Here is a 27,024-nt window from a genome sequence, read left to right on the forward strand (position 1 = left end):
CAAGACAGTAGCATCACTATTATTTTACATTTTAAAAGCATAGTAATGAAATAGTTCTCTACACATATATAAATAGATTGAAACAGGGGTTAAGGTTGGTATTAGGTATCACTAACTTAGAGGCCAAAAAAAATCCATTAGAAGTGTATTGTAGGGTTATTTTAAAAACAAAACAAACTTGAAAGCCAGACCATTTTAGGTTTAGTTACTCTTATAACAGAATATTTAGTAAAAGTCTTCCCAAACCTTAATTCTCATCCCGTCTGTCACAACCCCTCCCCTGCACACTTGTGAGACAGGTACATTATGGTGAAATCTTAGAGAAGCCTGCAGCTATATGGATTTCATATCAGTCCAGACACCTGCATAGCAATGAGATGCTGCTGGCACAAAGCTCGATCCTGAGCACTGTGGCCCTGATCTAGAAAAGCACTTAAGTATATGCTTAAATGAGCATGAGTAGTCCAATGGAAGTAAAGAAAAAATGCCTAACATATTTCCACAGTGGTCTGACTTAATTGCCCGTGCATAACTAAAGAATGAAAGGAGGCTGAAAATTTTCATTCTAAAATATATCAATGTGACAGCACTAGTGAATGAAGTCAGTTACTTCTAGAACAACCAGATTTTTAAAATGAGAAACTAGGACAGCTACTTCAGAACAGGATGGAAAAAAGGGGAAAGTAAGGCATAGGATGGCTTAACTGATGGGACAGAGAAGAGAGCACCCCTTTCTTTCTCCTCCTCCTTCCCCATCACCCTCCCCTGTTTCAGACTATATTAAAAGACTATTATAATATAATTATAAGACTATATACACAGTATAAGTTTTAAACAAACAATTTAATACTGTACACACCAATGATGATTGCGAAGCTTGGTTGAGGTGGTGAAGTCAGAGGGTGGGATATTTCCCAGGGAATGCCTTAAAGCTAAGTGATCTAGCACTCGGCTGAGCCCTCAAGGGTTAACACATTGTTGTTAATGTAGCCTCACACTCTACAAGGCAGCACAAATGAAGGGAGGGGAGACAGCATGTCAGACAGACACACACACCCTGTGTGTGTGTGTGTGTGTGTGTGTGTGTGTGTGTGTGTGTGAGAGAGAGAGAGAGATGTGCATTGCCCCTTTAAGTACGCTGACCCCACTCTACGTACATTGCTTTTTTAAGTAGATCAGCAAGTTGAGGCAGCAGCTGCTGCCGGCAAGCTCCCTCCGTTTTGAGCCCTGTCATGTCCCCCCGCTGCTCTATGGAGATGGGATAAGCAGGGGGGCGGGAGCAGGGGGGAGGGGGATACCCTGACATTAGCACCCCTCTACCCTCACTCCCGCACAGCAAGCAGGAAGCTCCCGAGAGCAGCTCCAGCTCACGACAGTGGGGGGAGGGACAGCTGAACTGCCCAGCAACTGATAGCCTGCTGGGCGGCTGCCACACAGGGAACTTAGGGGAGCGGGGAACTGATGGGGGGCTGCCAGTCCACCCTGGTTCCAAGCCCCCACCTGCTAGCTCCAACGGGCTGCTCTTTCTGCAAGTGGCGGACAAAGCAGGTGGCTGCCAAACGACGTTATAAGGGAGCATTGCACAACTTTAAATGAGCATGTTCTCCAATTGATCAGCAACGAAACAATGTTAACTGGGACGACTTTAAGTGAGGAGTTACTGTAAGTCACTAGGACCAGATGATATTCACCCAAGAGTTCTGAAGGTACTCAAATATGAAACTGCAGAACTATTAACTGTGGTTTGTAACTTATCGCTTACCAGACGACTGGAGGATAGCTAATATAATGCCGATTTTTAAAAAAGGCTCCAGAGGCAATCTTGGCAATTACAGGTTGGTAAGCCTAACTTCAGTACCAGGCAAACTGGTTGAAACTACAACATAGAACAGAATTATCATGTACGTTATGTATCGGATATGTTGGGGAAGAGTAAATGTAGCTTTTGTAAAGGAAAATCATGCCTCACCAATCTATTTGAATTCTTTGAGGGTGTCAACAAGCATGTGGACAAAGGTGATTCAGTTGATACAGTGTACTTGAACTTTCAGAAAGCCTTTGACAAGGTCCCATACCAAAGGCTCTTAAGCAAACTAAGCAGTCCTGGGATAAGGAGGCAAGGTCTTCTCATGGACAGAACTGGTTAAAAGATAAGGCACAAAGAGTAGGAAACATCAATTTTCACAATAGAGAGAGGCAAATAGCAGGGTCGTCCAAGAATCTGTACTGGGATCTATGTTTTGAACATATTCATAAGTGATCTATTTTAAAAGGTTTAAGGGTGAGGTGGCAAAGTTTGCAGATGATACAAAATTACTCGAGATAGGTAAGTCCAAAGCTGACTGCAAAGAGATCTCATAAAACTGGGTGACTTGGCAACAAAATAGTAGATACAATTAAATGCTGATAAGTGAAAAGTAATGCACATTGGAAAACAATCTCAACTATACATCCAAAATGCCAAGATCTAAATTAGATGTTACTACTCAAGAAAGATCTTGGAGTCTTTGTGGATAGTTCTCTGAAAACATCTACTCACTGTGCAGTGGCAGTCAAAAAAGCTAACAATGTTAGGAATCATTAGTAAAGGGATAGATAAGACAGTAAATATCATAATGCCACTATATAAATCCATGGTACGCCAACACTTTGAATACTGTGTTTAGTTGTGGTCACCTCATCTCAAAAGAGATATATTATAATTGGAAAAGGTGTAGAGAAAAGCAATGAAAATGATTGGTGTATAGAACAACTTCCATATGAGGAGAGATTAAACAAAACAAACAAACAAACAAACAAGACAGGAAAGAGAAAAAGAGACAACTAAGTGGGGATATGACAGAGGTCTATAAAATCATGAATGGCGTGGAGAAAGTGAATAAGGAAGTGTTATTTACCCAACAACATAACACAATAGGCAGCAGATTTAAAACTAACATAACGAAGTACTTCTTCCCAATGAATGGTCAATCTGTTCAGCTCATTGCCAGGGGATGTTGTGATGGTCAAAAGTATAAATGAGTAAAAAAAGAATGGAGGATAGGTCCCTCAATGGCTATAAACCAAGATGGTCTGATGCAATCCCATGCTTTGTCCCCCCTAATCCTCTGACTGCCAGAAGCTGGGACTGGATGACAGGGGATGGATTACTTGATAACTGCCTTGTTCTGCTCATTCCTTCTGACGCATCTGGCAATGGCTGATGTCAGAAGGCAGAATATTGGCCTAGATGGACCACTAGTCTGACCCAGTATGCACATTATGTTCTTATATACTTCCATTTAAAAAAAAAAAAAATGGATTCAACTTTCAGCAGCAGCAATACAGCTACAGAGAACATTACTTATAGCAACACCTGAGAAATTTACATATGGTGTTACAGAATAGGTTCAGTGGGGGGTTTTCTGTTTAAAAGCCCCATGAATTTTATCATTTCAAATATACCCAAAGATACATTTTTCTCATGATAGCCAACCCTTTACTATGACTGCCACATTTCCCTTTTCTTTAATCAATGACACTTCAAAAATCAGTTCACAGCACCAACCTGGATAATTATATTATAGGCTGGGGAAAAAATACTTTCTTTATCTGGATCGGACAACTACTCACCACAAATACAGTCTTAATGGACTGATTTCTTTATTTTTCCCAACTGCAAGAAACCAATTGAACTGAGAAAATCTCCATGTCTAAATATTTAAAACACCTAGATTTAAAGCTGCAATTTCTTGTTTAAAACCCCCCAAACTATTATTTAAACCTGTCCCTGGCCCTTGGGTGGGGGTGGAAAGAATATGGAAAGAGCTTTTCCCCGCTTCTGTGCCCTGTGCAAGGGGGAATCAATTGCAGTCTCTGTGCTTAGGGGAGTGCAAGGAACTGCTTCTATTGGGCATCCCCAGGAAAAGGGAGGCAAGTCCCTGCTGCTCCTCCTCTATGTGCACTGGGGAAGTAGGGCTATGTTATCCTAAGTGATGGTCAAGCCCGCACAGTTCCCATGTGGACTGAAAAAAAATCAGAGGATATGCTTGGGACAGGGCATGTCCACACTCCTCCTCCCATTGAGAGGTATATCTAAATATCATAGTATGACTCAGTCTGATATTCAGCTTGGACGACCAGCAGTGCCATTAGCAAATGGAATATCAGAGTCTCAAAATAATCAAGGTGCAACATCCTGATGGAGGTAGAATTAAAATAATGACAGCTATGGAAAAGGTCAATCTCATGTTTGTAACGAACGAATCAGGGGGAAGCGTGAAGGCGGTACCAATTAATTACAGAAAAGCTGAGGGAATTCCAGCTTTGATCTTCTTTTCACATGCTCAAACCACCTGAAGTACGTAGAGGAAACAGGGTATTAAACTTGGAAGCGGAGGGTAAGAGAAGGGTCAGAAGATCCAGAACTATATGGATGGATGTTATACAAAAAGATTCGATTAGCTGTGGAGTATCTGAGGAACTGGTTCAAGACAGACTGGAATGGAGAAGAAGACTCAAAAAGCTAACCTCCATATAGAGGGGACTAAGGCTAGAAGCAGTAGCAGCAATGAAGGTCAATCAAGCACCTTCTCTCACAATACTGGAACAAGGAGACATCTAATTAAAAGGCAGAAAACTGCCTTTAATAACGGATAGAAGAAATAGGAATACTTTCTTTCTCTTTTACACAACATATAATTAACCTGTGGAACTCTTTACCTCAAAATATTATTGACATCCAGAGCTTAGGAGAAATTAAAAAAGGTTAGTAGAACTCAAAAAAGGGGTTAGCCATTGACATGGATAATAACTTCCAGTTTCATAAACGGTGGTATAATTTTAAAAGGGATGTAGTATTCAGGGCATCAACCAACCACTACTCACTTGACATTAGGAAAAAACTTCCCTTATGAGCAGGTTATTCTATAATTGTTCATTATGTGGATCTGACAAATTCCTGTGAAGTATCCAGTATTAGCCACTTTTCGAGATTGCATAGTTGTCTAAATAGACCATTACTCTAATCCACTTGGTGAAGTCCTGTGCTGTACAGGAAGTGGAATCAAGTCCTGAGTTCTAATCCTGGCTCTGCCAACAATTTCCTATGTCAGGTTGAGCAAATAGCTTTACTTTCCTGTCTGAGTTTCCCTAACTATAAAATGAGCACAATAGTAATTACAAACCTACATGTAACGCAATATAAAAATGCTAAGTACTATTATGATGTGCCTAAGTGACAAGGAGCACTTAGTTTCCTTTCTTCCCAGGTGGTTGGAAAGAAAAGAGTGTGTATGCACATTCATTCTAGTAGCCCCTTTCCTCATGTCTGCAGTGGGTAGGGATCTCCGGGTAGGTCTACACTCTAAACTTACATCAGCATAACTACGTCACTCAAAGGTGTGAAAAATCCACACCCCTGAGCAATGCAGTTATACAGTGAAACCCCGCTATATCGCGATAAATGGGGTCCAAAAAATTTGATAGCGATAAATGTGGGGTCGCTTTATAGCCGGGTTATGAAAATTTACCATTTCAAGCCGGTCAGTTTAAGTCTTGTAAAAAAACCAACGGTTATCCCAGCGTGTTTTAAACACAAAAGTAGTAATTTAATTACATGTACATGAAAGAAACATGTGATATCGACTATACTAATCATTGTGCAGAGTGCAAAGTCAATCTGGTCACATGACTCCATAATTTTAAATTTCATCACTTCTTTAAAAAAAAAAAAAAAAAAAAAAATCTATCTAGTGTGGTCTGCTTATTTGCCGCGGACTGTTGGCTTCTAGCAAAGTCAAGAATGCTTCTGAGTTGGAGGATTTTGACGCTGTCCACATCTTGAGTTTCCTGCCACCTCAAACTGGCTTCTAGGTGCTTTACTGCCTCGGACACTTTTGGTGGGGGGAGTTGAGGTGCCATCATCGTCGTCATCATTAGCACCACTGGCTTCAGGCTCTGGTGGTGCAGCTTCATTCTTCCTGCTGACATTTGCAACAATTTTGTCATCTGAAATGTGTTCATATATGGGGCAGATGTCATCTGCTGAAAACCAGTTGAGGATATCATGAGGACTGTGCTTGTATTCTCTGAGTGCTTCTTCGGCTAAACGTACGTCGTCTTCAATGAATCTTGTAAATTCAGGCTCGTTGTCATAACCATCATCGTGTGTAGATGACAGAAAAGTTGGACCAAGACCCTTTATCCAGCATCGTTCAATGCAACGTGCAGAGATAGCATCCCAGGCTTTCCCGCCGAGGCGACAGACTTCTTTCAAGTTGAGTGACACCAGTGATGTGTCGACGGAGGAGTTGTTATCCGCCACCATCCGCTTGATCATTTCGTGACGATAGTTTTGCTTAAATACCGATATTATGCCTTGGTCCAGTGGCTGGATTTCTGATGTAGTGTTCTTTGGGAGATAAGAGACTTTAATCTTGCCGTCACGACTGACAAGATTTTCCGCTGGGGGGGTGGGCAGGGCAATTATCCAGCAGGAGGAGAGGTTTTTCCTCCTGCTTGAGTTTTTGCAAATGAGCCCAAACAGCTGGCACGGAAGTTTTATGGAATCAGTCTTTAAATATGCAGCTATTCATCCATGCATTCTTGCTGTTGGTGTATTCAAAGGGAAGGGCCTTCATATTAACATGATGAAAACATCTGGGAGACCTCGCTTTTCCCATCATCAGAGGTCTGACTTTGTGGCTGCCAGACTTGTTGACGCAAAACAAGAGTGACTCGGTCCTTCCTCTGCTTAAAGCCTTCTTGTTTGTGACTATCAGTCCTGGTTGCGAGGGTGCGATCGGATAACATTTTAAAGCATAAACCAGTCTTGTCACAGTTGTAAACTTCATTGGCTGTGTAGCAACCTTCCTCCAGCAACTTTTTAAGCTCAATTGGGTAGGAATCGGCAGCCTCTTTATCAGCTGAGCGGATTTCCCCAGACACAAGAACTTGGCTTATAGTGTGCCTTTTCTTGAATCTGTCCAGCCAGCCGTTAGTCGCCTTAAATTTGGATTAATTTCCATTGATAAGGCGATCAAATTTCTCTGCTTGAGCTTTCAGAATAGGGCCAGAAATGGGAACTCCTTCTGAGCGAGCCTGGACAAACCATTGGTACAAGGCTGAATCTAGGCTTTCGTCATTAGCGAACTTGACCTTTTTACGCTGTAAACCAGTTTCCGCTTCAAGAATACAGGGTAGGCTATGGAGCTTTTCTTCTTTCTTCCCCCACCCTCGCAGAGTGGACTCGCTAATTCCTATATCTCTAGCAAGCTGAGTTTGTTTGCCCTTCTTTAGTTGATCCAGGACGTACAATTTCTCTTGGGCAGAAAACGACTTGCGTTTGCAAACTGGCGTATCCATAACAGTAAAATATTTTTTAAAATATAGGAAATTAATAACAAGTTCATAGGCAAACACCATACACATGTACAACCCGAGAACTAAGTGCAATGGGCCTGCAATGGCCAGGAGTCACTTTATCCTATAAGACCGGAAGAATGCGGTTTATTTATAAGTGTCGTAAAAAAAGTATTCCAGCAAAACGCGAACAGTATTACGGCCTTAAAGGGGAGCCAACTTATGATCGTGTTATATCCAAATTCGCATTATCGCGGGGCGCGTTATTGCGAGGTTTGACTATACTGACCTAGCCCCCAGGATAGACAGCACTAGGTCGATGGCAGGGTTTCTGCCGCCGACACAGCTACCGCCACTCATGGAGCTGAATTAGCTTCCTTGTCAGCGCAGTCGCATCTTCACTGAAGCACTACGGCACCGGTGCAGCTCTGGCGCTGCAGCATTTTAATTGTAGACTTGTCCTAAGAGTATCAGACTGCTCAGTGCTCCCTAAGCTGCCCCAGGAGTCAAGCAAGAATGGAAATGCTCTTTAGAGCAAGGCTTCATTTGCATTACCTGTTGTCAGCAAGAGTGAACCAAATGCTGATCAAATGTGAAGTCTTGATGAGTGTGACATCCTAGCTCCTGAGCAATATAAAATCTAAGTATTTAACATACTATCTTAATGGATTACATTGAAAGAAGCTACCTATCAATAAAATGTTTGCCAACTACCTTCTGTAGCCAGTTTAATACAGTGTGAACAAAGAATCATAGTTCACATAATTATTCATTGGGGTAACCTCATACAACACATTGACTCGAAATATGCTAGCTAGCAAGCAGAGATGCAGTTTTATATTAAATTTGATCCAAGATAAAAATGTTCACCGATACATGAACAGGACCAGTAACCATGGTCCTTTGGTAAAATATATTCTTTATCTTGCGTATCTCTTCAGATAAAGTGGCATAACCCTTAATTTGTATCTAAAATTATAATTTTAGTATCATTGTACTGTGAAATGCAACAGATTAGCTACAAAGGAAATCAGGAAGGAAAAGATTGTAAAAGTTCTTTCAGCACATCTTATCAAAACAGCAGTCATTATTATGTTAAATCCCACTTAAAACAAAGCTTATGGTGAACTCAGACTTAAGGCAGCTGGCCAAGCTCTTTGTGATATCATTTGCTGAGTGTGACATACCTTACATTCCATGCAGTGGTGAAGTCTGGGTTTAGTAGCAGCAGCGTACACGTGATATCTATCAATTCTAAAAGATTTAAAAAAAAAAAAACCATGAATGATTAACAGTGGTAAAACAAAACATCAATGCTTCTCCCCTCTTTATGCCTCCATACTTCCTCAAAGCCTCTTCTTTCTGCAACACACCTCTGGGAATATTGCTGAGTTCCAGTCCAGAGAAAGAGGTAGCTCAAACTGTAAGGATGACACACAGTTGGTTTAGTTTCTTCGCCTTCCATGGTAAGTACACCTCTACCTCGATACAACGCTGTCCTCAGGAGCCAAAAAATCTTACCGTGTTATAGGTGAAACCGCATTATATTGAACTTGCTTTGATCCACCAGAGTGTGCAGCCCCGCCCCTCCAGAGCGCTGCTTTACCACGTTATATCTGAATTCATGTTATATCAGGTCGCGTTATATCGAGGTAGAGGTGTACTTAAAATAAGTCCCACCTCTTGGGTTCACTGATATCTACAAACTCCACTATTATAACTTGGAATCATGGCTCTCCTCCCCCTGGACAACTATGATTCAAAAAGACAATATTCTTAAGTGAATTAAAAGCTATTGGATAGTTCTGAAACAGAGATTGTATGAGATCTTTGAGCATTCTAGTCCATTTAGTTATTAAAATTGAAAATACACTGTGTGACTTAAATGCACACAAAGTTCTTAAAATTGTTGAAAAATTGTCGATTGAGATCTTACCACTCAAAATTACAATCATCTCCTGGAACAGCGTAACTAACTTTTTTTTTTTTAATAAATATGGAGATATCCTATCTCCTAGAACTGGAAGGGACCCCGAAAGGTCATCGAGTCCAGCCCCCTGCCTTCACTAGCAGGACCAAGTACTGATTTTTGCCCCCAATTCCTAAATGGCCCCCTTAAGGATTGAACTCACAACCCTGGGTTTAGCAGGTCAATGATCAAACCACTGAGCTATCCCTCCCCCCTTAGACATTGGTCTAAGAACTCTGAACTGCGGATAGCAATTTGCTATAGCTGTTCTATGCTGCACACTTTTACCTGTAACTAAATAATCACTACAAAAATTGCACCTATGGAAGGGGAAAATCCCCCACAACTATGGATTAGGAACAGAGAACATCAAATTCATTTAGTAAGTTAGAATCATAGAAACTTGCACAACTATGTAACAGAAAATACATTTAAATGATTCTGAATAGGCTGCCTCTCCAAAGATTGAGATACTATGACTAATCACTAAATAAGAAATACAGACATATCCATAAACATCTGTTTGCCTACTCCCCTTTAGACACTGTAGATTTCTACACATATTAATGATGTAATAAAACTGGAAGGAGCTGTGTGGGTGGCTGACAAACAGAAGAGTTATTTTATTCTAGCCTTGCCTTTCCTTTCCCTCCTGTATTTTGCTGCACTAATCAATTAGTTTGATGCCTACCTAAGTAAAAAAAGCTTAGTGTTATGTGCAGCCTCTCATAAAACACAGTGATAATTCTCAATGTCTCAGGTTTGGTTCTTTAACTCTTGCTTCCAAAAGTCACAAAATCAGGTCGCTTAATCTTCCCCAGCATTACAATTCTTAAATATAAATGAGCTGGGTAAGGAGAAGCAGCAGCATACAGATATTCTCCAAAATACAAGCAAAATTATCAGTGCTTTTGCTCGCAAGACTGTTAGTCTAGATTCCTTACTGTTCATAATATATTCAAAAAGGTTGTACACCAAAGTAATTTGCCAACAAAACAAGTATTTTCAGTTCAGCTACATCCTCATGAAGGAGAAGCACTGGATTACAATTTGTTTTAAGAAAAGAGCTAGGGAAGGGGAGAAAAAGCAAGGGGTATCTGCAGGGAGCTAAATCCATGGATGGTTCAATTAAAATGACTGGACATACAGAAAACTAGTAATCAACTGACTATATTAACTACAATGGGGAACATTAATCCCCCAAGGCCCAGGGAGGTCCACAAGCAATTCTCTGGGCAAGCCTAGCCAGATTCACCCTTCATTTGGGATTTCTGCCAGAAAAAGGTGAATTTAATCACGTGAAGTTCCATAGCCTTGGCCATCAAGGCTCCTGTCTAGGAGCCTGAAGCAGTGAATCAGTTCATCCCTTGGCCACCTTATCAGTATGCTCAAGTGCAGCCAGTACCACCCACAGTTACATAAAACTTGGAAAAAATAAATAAATTGTGTATTAGAGATGAGCCAGAGCCCTGTATCTGGATTTTAGTGGTTTGGGCAAACTGGGACCTGAAACCAGCTCATGCAGGCCCTGATCCAGCAAAGTACTAAGCACATGCTTAATTTTAAAGTATGTGAATAGTCCTATTAAAGTACATGGGATTACGCATGTGCTTAAAGTTAAACATGTGATTAAGTACTTTGCTGGTTACAGGCCTTATGGTTTTGGTTTGCTAACCCAAAACTTGACCAACGAGGCTTAGCAAAAGCACTGCTGGTTTTATCCATTACTAGATCATCACAAGCATCAAGTGATGCAACAAAACCAATTCAGGGGTGCACAGTAAGGTGTGCCTGCTTCAGGCACACCTTTTTCATAATAGCATCTCAAAAATGAGAAGCAATGATAAGAGAACGGAATATTTAAAATATTTGGAATTTTTTAAAATACTATTTATTTATAGTTACAGACATGATAAAAGGCAAAAGCTCTGAATACACCACCATTACTTAAAAAAAAAAAAAATCACGTTATACAAACATGTCAGCCTTATCCTCTTTCAAAAGAAATCAAGATAATAAAGGAGATAATGACTCTTCTAAAGTAAATTCACCACAAATACAAGATTCATCTAAGCAACCTACTGGATGACAAAACGGTCATTTCTTGTAAGGAAGAAAATACAGAGATGGACATACATCACTGCTAAATGTGAACCAGCATAACTCCCCAACTTGGGCAGTTGGGATTTTCATATAATTCCTCTGATGGCTTCTCCAATCTGTGATTATTAAAACAGAAAAATCTCTTGAATGTTCAGTATTATAAATTGCAACCTCCTTTCCTCTCAAGACAAGAAAGAGCCCTGAGCATCTTACTTTGTACATTAATAAATAAATGTTTAACCTAAGGTATTACCAATTCCTGCAATGTAACTCATCACTGGTATGATATGTTTTCCTCCCTTAGCCCATTCTTTAAGTAATATTGTAGGTGGGGCAGACAGCACTGCCTATGATTAAGGTTGCCTGACACACCCATTATAAGACCCTGTTTTCAGCTGCTTGTAACTTGGCCAAACTTTAACCATTTGGGGTGAATTTTCCATGCTGGATAACTGTCTCAGGCTGAAAGTTTTTGGAAAATTTCACCCAGAATGGTTCAGCTGTTTCTGAGAACAAGGCTAAGAAGAAGGGGGGGGGGGGGGAGGGAAAAAAAATGGAAACATTCTTTTTGAAATACTCTAGTGCCCCCATACTTCGGAGCAGAGATTTGAAATTTGGAAAGGAGCGCCTTGTCAGGAATGTGCCTTTTTCCTGTCCTTGTGAAAATCCACCCAAATTTGGCCATATTATAAGCCTCTGAAAAAAACTGCAATTTGAACTTGCTCGGTAATTGGGGTCAGGTGAGGTGGGGCCAGCCACAGGAACCAAGAGCATGTCTCTCCTGTGTTCAGTGACCACCTGGCTGGCTTCAAATGCATGTGGGACAAAAAAAAAAAAAAAAAAAAAACAGACCAAGGGAAGGGAAAGGACTAGTTTAAGACAAGGAGTCTGGTAAGACTGGCACTGGAGGAGGAGAGAGAAACTGGCTAGGAAGCTAGAAGGAGAATGACTGGGAGCCAGTGGGGGGGGGGAAAAAAGCACAGACTGCATGAGGAGCTGGAGGGAGATTGGGACTGACTGGTCAAGGAAACTATGTTTGGGTGTGGGGACAGGGAGGAAAACTGGAAAGTCAGTGGGGAGATTGGGACTTAGCAAGCCTCAAGTGGGAAAGTAGGATTGGCTGGGCCAGGATACTGGTACTAGGATGCACAAGCAACCTTAATTCTGGCTTTTTCCTAGCTTTTGAGTGCTTGACTTTAAAAATCATTGTTAAGGTTGCAATTTTGTTGGTGTGTAATTATTACGTAGCCTCACTATACAATGTGTCAACTGTGCTAAACAAAGTTTTAGCTAAGCTAAATCAGACATTAAAAATAGTTTAAAAACAAACTGTTTATATTTGATGTGACTGCACTTGCCAAACTAATGTTAATTAATCCTATTAAGAATTACAACCATGTATCAGACAAATTTCCAGGTTAGTGCACCTTATTATGTTAAGGATCAGGAACACCACCAACTTGAAGTCTAGTCAGTTTAAATGGAATAATAAATAAAGAGTTAGAGTAGTTTCAGAGATGACACTTCTGTACCTCTGTCATTTTTTGTGACTGTAAAAATAAATAAATAAATAAATCACATTTTACTATGTTAAAAACATTTCACCCCCTAATGCCATGTGAAAAACCCACATAAACAAGGGAAGCCAATTGACTATACAGGGAATAGAGTGAAACTATACAAAAAGTGTCAAATGCATGAAGAGGACAAACAGAAAAAGTACACTTCCTTCACTCAGAGTCATCTTAGCCATTACTTGCAAAAATAGCAGATAATTTTTTCTGTGAAGTGAGGGTTTTGAGTCTGTGGTTCCCTTTATGAATTTTAGGGGCATTTTTTGCCATTCTTTCCATGGAAAGCCATGCGTCAGCCATAGGACAAAATAGGAGTGGTTTTCTGCTGCTCCTTTATTTATCCCGTGACAGTACTGCAAAAGCAAGACATGCCTTATGGTCAGATGATTTGGTTACTTTTTAATTCACTTTTAGCAGGTCTTTGCTGCTGGGTGAGGTTTATGCAGAATGCAGCAACATACTTGCTCATTGCACAGGGCTGCTTTCAGAGAGGAGTCTCTTCAGCTGCAAGAAGTGAATGCGGCCCTAGATTCTGTACGTTTGTTTTTATTTGGCTGTACCAGAAAATAAAAATAAATAAATAAATAAATAAAAAGATGACACGCATACTTTTCAGCCCACAACTGTAAAAATGAAACCACAAATCTATAGAACATGACATTTTAATTTCAAAGGTACATCTGTTCAGTGGTGAAAAAGGATTACAACACTTTTAGAATTATGGTACACTAAGACTAGGGCTCTGATTTTGCAAAGACACAAGCGTTTAACTTTGAAACCAACAGGACTTGTGCATGAGGCTATACACATGCATATGAGTAAGTCCATACAGAATCAGGGCCACAGTTACCAAGACTGGATAGTAACAGTTCTCTAAATAGCTACCCTAAGCTATTATTTTGCTTTCTCTTGAGCAACAAGCATTCGCAATGAAAACAGTAACCAGTTCCCAACCAGAACCATACGATCAGATGCCCTGTAATGCCTAAACAAGCATCTTGAAATCACACTCTACATATTAATGCTCTCAATTGTAAATAAAAATATCAGAGAGACTCCTTTTATTCCTTGTTGGAATAAAGAAGACCGTGAAGTATACAATGCTAAACAGTATGTGGTAACTGACCATTTAGACTGAAGATATTCACAATAACCTCTAGTAATCAGCTGAACAATTTGTGATTACACTACACACAGTATATTCAGTATACATGCATAAATCTAAACATTATGGGAGGGATCACAAAGTGTGTAGTAAACACACGATTTTTTATTTGTTCAAGTTGGCAGTAAACCAAAACCTTCAGTTTTCCATAGAAGTTGGAGAAAGAATCTTACTAAACTAAAACTATGGCAAGGTGGCTTAGTCACTGTCCTATTTTTCTGGATTCCAAAAAAACCTCTGAATTTCCTTCTCTCTAAGGGCAGGTCTACACTACCCGCCTGAATCAGCGGGTAGAAATCGATCTCTCGGGGATCGAATTATCGGGTCTCGTCAGGACGCGACAATCGATCCCCAAATCGACGCTTCTATTCCACCAGCGGAGGTAGGAGTAAGCGCCGTCGACGGGGGAGCCGCGGAGGTCAATTTGCCGCCATCCTCACAGCGGGGTAAGTCGGCTCTGATGCGTCGAATTCAGCTACGCTATTCGCGCAGCTGAATTTGCGTATCTTAAATCGACACCCCCCCCCCCATAGTGAGGACGTAGCCTTGTTACGTAGCCTAAGTACGTAACAAGGACCAGCTGTAGATTAAGCAATTGTCTCAATAAATAATCAATTACAATGTACTTGCTTCTTATGAGATCCTGCTAGCAAATTATCATTACGTATCATTTACCACTTGCAAGAGTTGATATTTGAACCAGAACCATTTATTTTCACTCCTGTATTTAAGATGGTATAATTGGATGTTCCATAAACTCATTGGAAAAGACTGGAATACAATTTCAATTGCCAAACTTTTTCCCACCAAAGAGGCTAATGACTTTAGCACCAATGAGAACCAAATCTATACTTGGCATTATAACCAGAAGAGAACTGCCCACCATGCAAAGTTCTATTAAAAGTGAAAAGGAGTTTTCCCTGAGTAAGAAGTGCGAAGTGGGGCCTTAGTATATGAGGATATCACAGTTTAGATTCTAAGTCAAGTAATGTCTGCATTTGGAAGATTATGTATAACAAGCTACATGAAAACAAATTCCTTTCTGTAACTCAGTCATGGGATTATTGAGTCTTTCGGCATTCATCCTCTCCATCATTTCAGCTTATGATTTCTGCCAAACTTCTCTGTCTTGACAAAGGCAATATTCAGTTAAGGGTAAAGCATGTCATCCAACACTTAAAGCAAAGTTTGGCATATAAAGCAGGTCATTAACATAGCAGAGTCTTGAGAACATACAGATAATCACTTTAAAAGTCGGACAAACCTGAAAAATTTTGCAGACCATCTCGCACCAGGCACTTTTTGTGTTTGCTTTCTGTTAAAACAATGGAGAAGGGAGTCTCTCTTCAAGAGAGAGGGGGGGAAAAAAAAAAAAAAAAAAAAAAAAAAAAAACAGACAAAAACCTGGATTTCACACCGCTGAAATATTTGTAAGATGACAGTTTGATGGTCTGTATTTTGGGATGAAAGGACTTCAGACAGGCTCTGTCAGAGACAGAATTAAAAGACTTCAACTTCCAGCCCTGAACATTGCTAACAAGAATAATTGAATGAGCAAATATTGTTTGCAGATCTGAGCCTCACTGCAACAAAGCACCTGATTCTATGAGAATAGGACAAACTTAGCTAGAAGGGAGCTGGAGGCTAAATAAGAACCAATGGTTGCCTTCTTGCTTATGTCCAAAAATGAAACAAGTATTGCATTATATGTTTAATTTGGACTACAGATGTAGAAAGCCTTTTGTCTGTCTGTTGTGGCTTTTCTGGGGCAGGATTTTTCTATAACAATCTAGGTCCAATCAGGAAATTCTGCATGTGAAGGACCTGCCAGACAATCCACACACACCGGTGCCTGTATGATAAGCCAATGTTCTGACTAGTCCATCTAAGTCAGTTATTACCTCAAATGCACATTCGTTTCTGACACCATGAGAGACTTAAAATTTAAATACAAAACATAAAATGGTTTTCTACTGAGTTTTAGAAGAGTTCTCAAACTGAGAATTTGAGATCAGATATGGTCATAGGTTTCTATCAGATCTGAATGCATCAGTAGCAACTAAATGGGATCCTAATGCACCCATGGAAATGATCCAGATCTTGTTATTGCCAAACAGCATTACACGGATGTCACAGTTACCAGGCAAGCTACATTTTAGATCTTTCAGAGTTCCTTTTGAGTGACTTTCTGCACTGTCTCAAAAGGATGGAACCCTGCAGTCCAACCACTCTGGGACTAGATCTCTGGGTGGCAGCCCCATTTCCTAACCAGGTTAACACCATTGGGGCTTTCATGTTTGGAACCTGTAAGCCCCCCTCTGGGGACCTGTGACCAGCAAGCTGACTACGATAACCCCAAAACAGCTTCTTCAGAACAAACCATTTATTATTCATTCACCCAAACGTAAGTAATATGCAGAGCAAAAATCCCTATATGCATATATTCCCTTACCTAAACCTTAATCTTTCCTTTCAATCTTTGGAAAGTTCCATTGAGCCCAGTTACCTCCATCTCTGGGTTGGGAAAAACAGCCTGCTTGCTCAAGTTTGCGTGTCTGTGTGCCTCCTTGCATCCAGGGCCGGCTCCAGGCACCAGCTTGCCAAGCAGGTGCTTGGGGCGGCCACTCCGGAGAGGGGCGGCACGTCCAGCTATTCGGCGGCAATTCGGCGGACGGTCCCTCACTCCCGCACGGAGCGAAGGACCTCCCGCCGAATTGCTGCCGCAGATCGTGATTGCGGCTTTTTTTTTTTTTTTTTGGCGCGCCGCTTGGGGTGGCAAAAACCCTGGAGCCGGCCCTGCTTGCATCCCTGTCATGATTAGCCTACTGCACCAGTGGGGAAGGAGCCCAGTCTCCCTAATTCTAATCAACTAAAGCCACAATAGTCTCAAGCTCAGGAACAAAAGCAGGTATTTCTTTGTGAAAGCCCATTTTTCAGAAACAAATACAGATGCTTTTACCTGATCCCAACAGCACATCATGAGAACTGTATTAAATGCTATTGGCTGCTTGGAAGAACGTTCTTTCTGGGCAATAACCTGCCAACTGAATTGGGTATCAGTAGTGGGGCTGCGGTTATACAGCAACAATGAACTCATTGTGCATCAGGACAGAATGTGGTCCATGACTGGTGGAAACTGTCAGTGTCTTTCTTAGAGATAGCATATTGCCAGCCTTTTTTTAAGGAGGTTATGTGGCCTTTGATGAAGAAACCATCACTTTGTTTGAACAATATCAAATCTTCTATTTCTGATTATAGAGTATATAGAAAGTTGTGGCAAGACAACTCCAAGTACTGACATGCCTTGACTCCTGTCACCCTGCAGATGTCACAAAGACTGCACTACAGACACTGGTAGACTGTTAGCTACCAGTACAACAGATTCCTCTGCACAGTAACCTGGCCTGAAACCTGACAGAGATGGCACCTGCTGTTCTGATAGATAGCTTCCCCCGTCCAGAGACAAGAAAAGTACACGCATACTCATTCTGCTAGATATATTTTTGGCATGTAATGCCATTGTTCACAAAATAGTCCAGTTCCACCTGCCAGAGACTACGGGTGAACTGAAATGTTCTGAAATAGGTCAGGTTCCCTCCCCCCTCCACCCCAAATAAACTTGAAGAGTCATTAGGGGTAAGGCTACTATTTAATCACAGGTATTTTTCAGTAAAAGTCATGGACGGGTTACGGGAAAGAAAGAAACAAAACAAAAATCACAGCCTGTGACCTGTTCATGACTTATACCATAAATACCCCGACTGAATCATAGCGGGGGGGATGGGGGGGGGGGGGGAAGGGGACACTGTCAGGGGGAGACCTGGGGGTCCTGCTGCTGGAAGGAAGGCCCAGCGGGTCAGTGGCTACTCTGCCCACCGCTGAGGGAGGGAGCCTCAGGAAGCCAATAGCTGCTCCATCTGCTACTCCTCCAGCTACCCCAGGACCGCTGCCGGGAGCCGCCGAGCTGCAGCTGCTCTGGCTGCCCCTGGGACTGCTGCTCAGGTGGTCCCCAGGACCAGCTGCATAGGCTGCTGCTAGGGCAGTCCCTGGAGCCAGCTGCCAGAGCAGGGGCCGGTGCAGCGGGGCCAGGGTCACTCCAGCAGAGGCTGGTGCGGCTGGCTGCAGAGCTGCGCCAGCAGCAGCTGGTGTGGCTGTCCCCAGGGCTGCCTGAGCAGCTGGCTCCAGGGTCAGCTGCTTGGGTGGTCTTCAGGTCAGCCACAGTGGCCGCTGCAGAAGCCATAGAGATCGCAGGAAGTCATGGAATCCGTGACCTCTGTGACAAACACAGAGCCCTAATTATGGGCATCATCCTCCATCTCTAGACTGCTCACAGGCAGAGTCCCAGAAGGCTCAATCATCTTCCTTCATATTATCCAGAATGAATATATATATCTCTTGTGAGAGCTAGCAATTCAAAAGGGACTAACATGCCAACATTAGGTTGAAGACAACCAGTTCTACACCTCACGTAAAACATAAATAATGGAGCGCTTACGGTGGACTTCAACCACCTAAATCAAGACGTGTCTACACTAGTGAAAAATTGGGACTAGCGAATATAGATGTCCTTTCCTAATCTAGGCAAACCCTACTTGGGGATACATCTAAAATCTACCTGGAAACTCAAACTGGTGCAGAGTACAACAGCTCACTTAGTAAGTGGTATCTCTCATTAGGAGACCACTATTGCATTCTAGGATTTGCATCAGCTGCCTCCTGGTTTCCCAGTGTCATTTAAAGGTAATGGTTTTAACCTAAAAAAAGCCCTAAATATCTCAGAACCTACCTAAGGTTGCCTTTGTGCCCATGTAATCTTGTCACAGCTACAATCACCAGAACTGAGAGGATGCTGATAGCAAGGCACGATCTGTGAGGGGCCACGGACTCTGGAGTTCAATGTACCCTTTGGTTTGAAACAGCTCAAATCCATTGGCCGTGAGGGTATGCTGCAACACACTTCTATTTTCCACGGCTTTGGGGCAGGAAAGGGTGCATCTTATAAGTCTATCGTCATATCATAGGTGATATGATGATAGACCTATAAGATGTTTGAGTATTCTCGTGCCACTGTAGCAAAGCATTTTCAACACAGTCCTCCTTTCCTTTCTTGTTCACATTTTAAAAGTATATTAGCATGATCTTATAAAAAGGAACAGAGGGTCCTGTGGCACCTTTAAGACTAACAGAAGTATTGGAGCCACAGGACCCTCTGTTGCTTTTTACAGATTCAGACTAACACGGCTACCCCTCTGATACTAGCATGATCCTGTAACTCGAAGGAGGTTCTCCCACCCACCCCTCCACAATGCAATAGATTTGTGGTGGTAACATCCATGCTGCTGTACCAATCTACTGAACAGAGTTTTCAGTCCATTTATAAGAGGTATATGGTATTTCAGTTTTTCACAGAGAGACAAGTCTATGTTTCAGTGGAATAACAATGGGAAATTTCACATTGCTTAGACAGATCTTACCCTTCATCCATAGCTTACATCAAACACAACTTTGTTTTACAGAAAAACAGTGATTTTATCCATAAAAGTCATTTGTCAAATTTCATAGCTATCCCTCCTCTCTAAATTATGCTGACCACCTTGTGACACTCCCACAAATGAAGCAGAACTTAACATCCTTTTTAGGGAAAGGGCTGTGAACACTATTCAAAGTCAGCAATATCTTTAGAAATTTGCGAAAGTGAGTTAGTAAAGTAAACAGGAGCTCTAGAATATCAATTTGTTTATATAAATGATTTCCCCCTTGGGTCCTATAAGCCTTGAAAATCCCTGACTCCTCTTCCACCAAGAGCTATATATCACCAGTCTTCTGACCAAGGAGAGTTAGATAAAATTCCCTCTAAACACAGTAACATTTATCCTGAATTAGGCAAAGGAATAGCTTCTCTCTACACCACTTACAGCTTGGGGACAAAAAATGAGTTGGAATCTCAACTAGGTAGAAACAACTTGCAATTTCCTCTCCCCCTCCCCATTTCACTAGGTTATTCCAATACACTACCAAGTATACATTTAAAGTGGACTGCATTGTATCAGAGATGATCAAAAACTATATACTAGGAAACATACAGGAATTCAGTCAACCAAGTAACTTACCATCTTTGTTCAGCCATTGCTTTCTTTGTCTATAGAGGAGGAGTTTGTTGTGGACATATGGCAAAAGAAGCTTGACACACCAACTCTCCACGCCAAGCTTGTTTTCTACGAGGACTATAGGGCTCCGGTTATACCTGGCTTCAGGACAGGGTATTAACCCAATTTCATCTCTTAAAAATAAACACAAGTAAAATATAATTAGACTACTTATTTGCTTTTACCAGTTATTACTCTAAAGTTAACAGTCTGCCCACTTCTCCCATTCCACTTGGCCCATATTTTCCCCCCTTTTCTGATTTCTATGTCTTTTACCTCTGCCCGCCTTCTTGGTTCTTGAACTTCAGATGTGAGAAAACATAACCTGGAAGCTTCCCAGACATCCCACTTAAATATGCCTTCCTAACTAAATGCCTCATGCAGTAAAATTAACTTAACAAATAAGCTTCTTAAAATCTCTCTCAGGCTTGGTCTACACTTACCCCCCAAGTCGAAGTAAGGTACGCAAATTCAGCTACGTGAATAACGTAGCTGAATTCGACATACCTTACTTCGAACTTACCGCGGTTCAGACGCGGTCCACACGCGGCAGGCAGGCTCCCCCGTCGACTCCGCGGTACTCCTCTCGTCTAGCTGGAGTACCGCAGTCGATGGCGAGCACTTCCTGGTTCGATTTATCGCGTCCACACCAGACGCGATAAATCGAACCCGGAACTTCGATCCCCAGCCGCCGAACTAGCGCGGCAGTGTAGACATACCCTCAGACTCTATGAAGAGGGCAATGGGGTAAATTTTTTACCAGCTACATTAAGTAAGAGGCAGTGGTTGCCAATGTGAGGACCTCAGACATCTACAACAGAGCCCGTAGCTATCCCCTTATCTTTTAGGGGGAAGTGCTAGGCAGCTCAGATCTTTGAAGTGATCTAGCTAGGCAACTTGATTCAGGATCAAGCTTTGCATCCTGGAGTGTGTAGTCTCCACAGGCTGCATCTCTGTTCCAGTATATGAAAATTAGATGTGGCCCTTGAGCAAACTTTTCCCAACCTTGCATCGAGGGATATATATTCTTGGCTTCAGCTGGAGACCAAGTTATTTACTGCATTTATTCATTCGGACAAGATATACTTAATAAACCTTGCAAGCCTGTCATGCAAGTTTACCAGCCTATGCTCAAAAAACCCCCCAAAACCCCTACATACCCCCTTTTACCATGATGAGGGGAGAAGAAAAGAAAAAAAAAAAAAAAAAAAAAAAGACGACACTCCTATTTATTCACTCAACCTCCCAGCCACTCCACAAAACACTTTCATCAAACAGAATTGCAAGACTACTTTATATACTGTATTTAACAAACAGGTAGGGCTTGTTCACGGATGAATAAGCGAGTATGAGACATACCAAGTTTAGAATGCAGACCAGCAAATAAATGTGTAAAATATATGGATGGCAGTATAAAGAACTGAATAAAATTACAGTTCAATTTAAAATCAGTTTATCCAATAACTATACAAGCTACATTAATTCTTCTAACTTGTGGTAAGTCTGAAATTGTGTTTTGGAAGGCAAGTAGACTAAACTGCCATCAATTTAAGCAGCTGAGTGTTATTGTAGATTATAGCAAGTTTTAAATATTGGAAGGGATATCCAGAGTTTGGGAATGTCTACACTACAGCCCTAAGTCGACCAATATTAGGTCCACTTACAGCCACTGCAGCAATTATTGCAGTGGCTGATGTCCATACTATCCTCCTTCTGTCAGAGATGTGCATCCTCAGCAGGAGCACTTCCACCATCTGAGCAGGGGCAGTGAGAGCACAGCTTACTGTTGGGAGCCCAACTGCCCCCCCAGGCTCTCTGCTCCTCGCTCCCAGCTGGGAGCAGAGGCCAGCCGCCCAGGCTTCTTGGCTCTCTGATTGGGCAGCCTCCAGGCAGGCAAGTGGTGAAACTAGGGTCTCTTTTCATTAATCCATTGTATTTGTTTAATTGTGGGAATAGGAGACTTTTTCTTCTGTTTTAGAGTTTAAAAGAATAAGTGAATGTCTGAGTAACTCCCATCTATCTCAACGTGATGAGTTGAATGCTCTTCATAACTACAAGGCAAGTTGGACATTACTAAAATCACAGTGTTTTTAACAGCTATTAAATCATTTGCAAAGAAATTTTTAATCATAGATCCTCCATCTCTAAAAAACACTTCCTTCCCTTGAAACGCTACAGTTACGCATAGACACTTACTACAACAGTGAGAGGGATTGTCCTGTCAATATAGTTAATCTACCTCCCCAAGAGGTGGTAGCTAGGTTCATGGAATTCTTCCATAATTTAGCCCTGTCTACAGCAGGGATTAGGCTGGCTTAACCAAGTTGCTCAGGGGGCATGGATTTTTCACACCCAAAAAGACATAGCTGGGTCAACTTAACTTTTTGTAGACCTGAGCTCAGCGTGAAGCAACGGAAACAGCTATAAGCAAGGTTACATAAGAACATAAGAATGGCCATACTTGGTCAGACCAAAGGTCATCCAGCCCAGTCTCCTGTCTACCGACAGTGGCCAATGCCAGGTGTCCCAGAGGGAGTGAACCTAACAGGTAAGTGATCTCTCTCCTGCTATCCATCTCCACCCTCTGACAAACAGAGGCTAGGGACACCATTCCTTAACCTGAATTTAAGTCCATTAATGGCTATTAGCTAGGAAGGGTATCTAGTTCTCTTTTAAATCCTGTTATAGTCCTAGCCTTCACAACCTCCTCAGGCAAGGAGTTCCACAGGTTGATTGTGCGCTGTGTGAAGAACAACTTCTTTTTATTTGTTTTAAACCTGCTGCCCATTAAAGGTTGTGAGCTCTTTTTGTTAGAATATCACTAGGTTCCACTATCTCTGGGTTCACAGCCTGTTACCGTCCAATTTTTAAGTTTTAACTATTTTTGCCTTTTTTTGTTTGTTTGTTTTTTAAAAAGTGACTTCACAAATTATACCCGTGTCTTCATTTTAGAGTTTACAATCTTAGGTTGCATTAACAGAGACACAGCATGCAAGTCACAGGAAGTGATAGTACCGCTCTACTCTGTGCTGGTTAGGCCTCAGCTGGAGTACTGTGTCCAATTTTGGTCACCACTATATAGAAAGGATGTAGAGAAGCTGGAAAGATGACCAAAGGGATGGAACACAAGCCATATGAGCAACGACTGAAGGAACTGGGTATGTTTAGTATGGAAAAAGAGGCGGTTAAGGGGGGGGGGGGGACTGAAGAAAACTGTTGATGCCTGCAACCAAACGGAGCTGGGGGATGAGGGGTTTGGGCTGTGGGAGGGCCTCAGGGCTGGGGTGCAGGCTCTGGGATGGGGCCAGGGATTAGGGGTGCATGAACGGGCTCCAGGTTTGGAGGGCTCAGGGCTAGGGATTGGGGCACGGGGTTACCTCAGGCGGCTCCCAGTCAGCAGCACAGAGGGGGTGCTAAGGCAGGCTTCCTGCCTGTCCTGGCACCGCAGACCGCACTGCACCCTGGAAGTGGCCAGCAGCAGGTCCGGCTCCTAGGTGGAGGCGCACAAGCGGCTCTGCGTGGCTCTCGCCCGCAGGCACCGGCCAATGGGAGTGCAGAGCCTGTGCTCAGGCAGCACGTGGAGCCCCGTGCCCCCCCTCCGCTCCCCAGGAGTCAGACCTGCTGCTGGCCACTTCTGGGGCACAGCATAGTGTCAGAACAGGTAGGAACTAGCCTGCCTTAGCCGTGCAGCACCGCCGACGGGACTTTTAATGGCCCTTTCGGCAGCACTGACCAGAGCCGCTGTGACCCAGTGCCTTACATTCCGCGACCCAGCAGTTTGAAAACCACTGCCCTACATCACCAAGATTGTTGGACAGGACACCTCTTTGTAAAAACTAAGACCCTAGTCTTACAAACACTTAAGTGGATGCATAATTTTGCTGATGTGAGCAACCCCATTTGGCTTCAATGGAACTACTTGTGAGTAATGTCATACACAAGTTTAAGTGTTCGTATGTCTGGAGCCAAAGAAATTTTGCAATACATTTTACAAGTTATACAGATGCTCAAGAATAGAACATAACATGCAGAGACAGTTATATTTCAGTAAAAAAAAAAAAAAAAAAAGAGGCTGACTCAGCAAGACAAGTCAACATGAGTCTTAGGTTGGATTTTTAATTACCTAAGAAATAAAAAGTCAGTTTGCCTTAAAAAAACAAAACAAACAAAAAAAAACACCACTTTTTCCTCCTAATTAATTAAAAACCCAATATGAGAGACAACAACTCAGTTTTACATTCAGCTTAGAACTTTACTTTTTATTGTCTCTTAGTGAATTTAGTGCCCAAGAAGCCTACCTGAATTCTCGAGAGGGTGGGTGTTGACCTACCCAGAATGAAGGGCCCATCCACTCAACTGTGTAAGGATCAAAGGTTCAAAAGAAGAGTACCGGTTGGGGTCATGAAGCAGAGAACCCTGGACAGCGTCACTGCTCTGTGAAGGAGTTGGTGGACACTGTCCAGAGGAACTCTGCCCAAATGTGTGAAAAGGGTAGGAAAAGAAAGAAGACCCCCACAATCACTGATCACCCACCCTGTTGAGCATCACCCATCCATTAGTCCAGGGAGTTATCTTGGCCAGTGCCAAGATTGAACTGAGGTCTTATGACTTGGTGGGGCCACGGATGGAGTACCCAGAGATGCGAAGAAAAAGGAAACCAGAATCTCAGCAGAAGGTTCTGGAGGAGTCAGAGGATGGGCTGCAACCTAGCAGACTGGAGGTAAGCATGTGCTAGGGTCTCCTTCTCATGGCAGAAGGGGTACGCTTTGAGGGGCATCTGTGAACCATGTCAGCTGGTGCCTATGTTCACCTTAAGAAGCCCAGCTTGACAGTCTTGGGCACAGAAGTCCCTTGTTTTTCTATAGAACAGTTATAACAGCAGCAGCTTTCCCACACTGTCCCACCAATAAGTATCTACCCTGACCCGCAGGGATCACACTTAAGCATGCTATGTTAGGTCAGTATCAAGGCACACAAACTTTTACTTCTAACCTACTTTTCTCCATGAAGGCAGACGGCAACAGCAGCACATCTTAACGAAAAAGAGTTCGAGTCTGCTACCACTGAAATCAAAGGGAGTTTTGACAGCGTAGAATGTGAAAAGAAGCAAAAGCCCTTCTTTAGGCTGCACACAAACATTGACTGTTTACTGTGCATTATGCCTCACAACCCTAAAGGGAAAGTGTATGGCTAAATCTAGTTTTAAAAAGGCTTATTTCTGACAGCACCCATATGCTATGGTTTAAAGCCTGGCTACCTGCCAAGGCAGCTAGCCACATTTATGCAATCCTAAGGATTTCTGTCACCTAGAGGAGAGTTATTGTAGCCGTGCTGGTCCCAGGACACTGGAGAGACAAGGAGCGTGAGGTAGTATCTTTTATTGGACCAATTTCTGTTGGCGAAAGAGACTGGCTTTTGAGCTACACAGAGCTTCAGCCCCAATCCTACTATAAATGCTACGTAAGGGGACCCCTGAGCCAGGTAGAGTCCATTACAGGATTGGGGCCTCAAGGAGGCACAGTCATTTCAAAATTTAGATTTCTTTAACATTATCTAACATTAAAAGGAATGTTTCCATACATTTACTCTCATATATATATCTCCATTCAGTGAAAGACTTTCCCCCCCTTAATACACAAATAAATTCTCCCATATTGCGTTTACAAATAATGTGCAGTACTGGGGTGAAACAGTCCAACAGACCTTGTCAATCCAACAGATTAAAAAACAACAGTGGAAAGATGTATGATTTTTATATGGTGCCTATCATCATGGTATGTAAGAGCCACACACAATCCCAGAACAAAGAGATAATTCTCTACTATCCAAGGTGAGCAAATAAATAAATAAAAATCAAAAAGCATAAATAGTGATGCAAAAATTAAATATTTATAATTTGTCCTGTTTCAGTAATCAGAGATGTTTTTAATAACCGAGGTTAGGAAAGTCATCAGAATAATAACCGGACAGTGTCCCTTTAACCTTACCGACCTTAGGTATGTCGAAACTGATGCCATAAGCCAAGTTTACATGACTGCGAAAGAAGTTAACCTAATTAAGGCCGGCGCCTCGGGGAGTCAACAGATCCAGAGGCCAGCCACAGCTGACTTCATCTGTGCGACCTTGGGCGAGACAGGGACTACTGGAGTCGGGTCCTTACCCCTCTGGAGCCCACTTTCCCCAGCTGCCGTGCTCGGATCACCTCCCCGGCGGGGGTGGGGAGAGGCGTCAGCAAGGGTGTCTGTGAAGCGCTCAGCGCCCCTCGCTGAGAAGATGCTGGAGCAGGGAAAGTCTCACCGGCTGGTTTGTCCCAGCCAGGGGTGCTCGTCCCACGCCGGGGCGAGGGGCTGGCGAGAGGGGCGGCTCACCCCCCTTTGCTGAGAGCGCTGTCCCCGGCCGGGGAGGCAGCGGCCCCAGAGTTGAGGATACTGCTGCCCCTACCCCGCACGGGACAAGCGGAGACCAAGTCGGCGCCGGGGTCTCCGCTTAGCCCCTGGGGGGCTGCCCCGGGGAAGCTGAAGCCCGGCAGCCGCCCCTCTCCCCCGCAGCCCGGCGAGTCCCCAAGCCGCACTCACATGTGGGGGTTCCGCTTGAAGGCGTTGTTAAGGTCCTTCACCACCCGCTGCACCAGCACCGCCACCTCCTCCGGGGACTCGGCCATTTTCGGCCCCCGCCACCGAGCGAGGCTGGGCTAAAGCGCTTCCGGGTCGGCAGCCCAGCGAGGAG

General features: G+C 42.8%; 1 protein-coding gene across 5 annotated transcripts in view; it reads right to left on the reverse strand.

The window, feature by feature from the left end:
• The window catches only part of PTAR1 (protein prenyltransferase alpha subunit repeat containing 1), a 49,940-nt gene extending 22,958 nt beyond the window's left edge, over nt 1-26,982 (reverse strand). For 3 of the 5 annotated variants that reach the window (XM_065406282.1, XM_065406283.1, XM_065406281.1), the window contains exons 1-3: nt 26,874-26,982; nt 20,263-20,432; nt 8,529-8,595 (exon numbers count right to left, since the gene is read on the reverse strand). In XM_065406282.1, the coding sequence (XP_065262354.1) occupies nt 8,529-8,595; nt 20,263-20,432; nt 26,874-26,959 (323 nt within the window). In that variant the 5' untranslated portion in view covers nt 26,960-26,982. The remainder of the gene's footprint in view (nt 1-8,528; nt 8,596-20,262; nt 20,433-26,873) is intronic. The other 2 variants (XM_065406285.1, XM_065406284.1) reach the window with 1 other exon arrangement.
• Nucleotides 26,983-27,024: the final 42 nt, after the last annotated feature.

This window comes from Emys orbicularis, chromosome 6 (genome assembly GCF_028017835.1).
Source record: "Emys orbicularis isolate rEmyOrb1 chromosome 6, rEmyOrb1.hap1, whole genome shotgun sequence".
NCBI classification, from domain to species: domain Eukaryota; kingdom Metazoa; phylum Chordata; order Testudines; family Emydidae; genus Emys; species Emys orbicularis.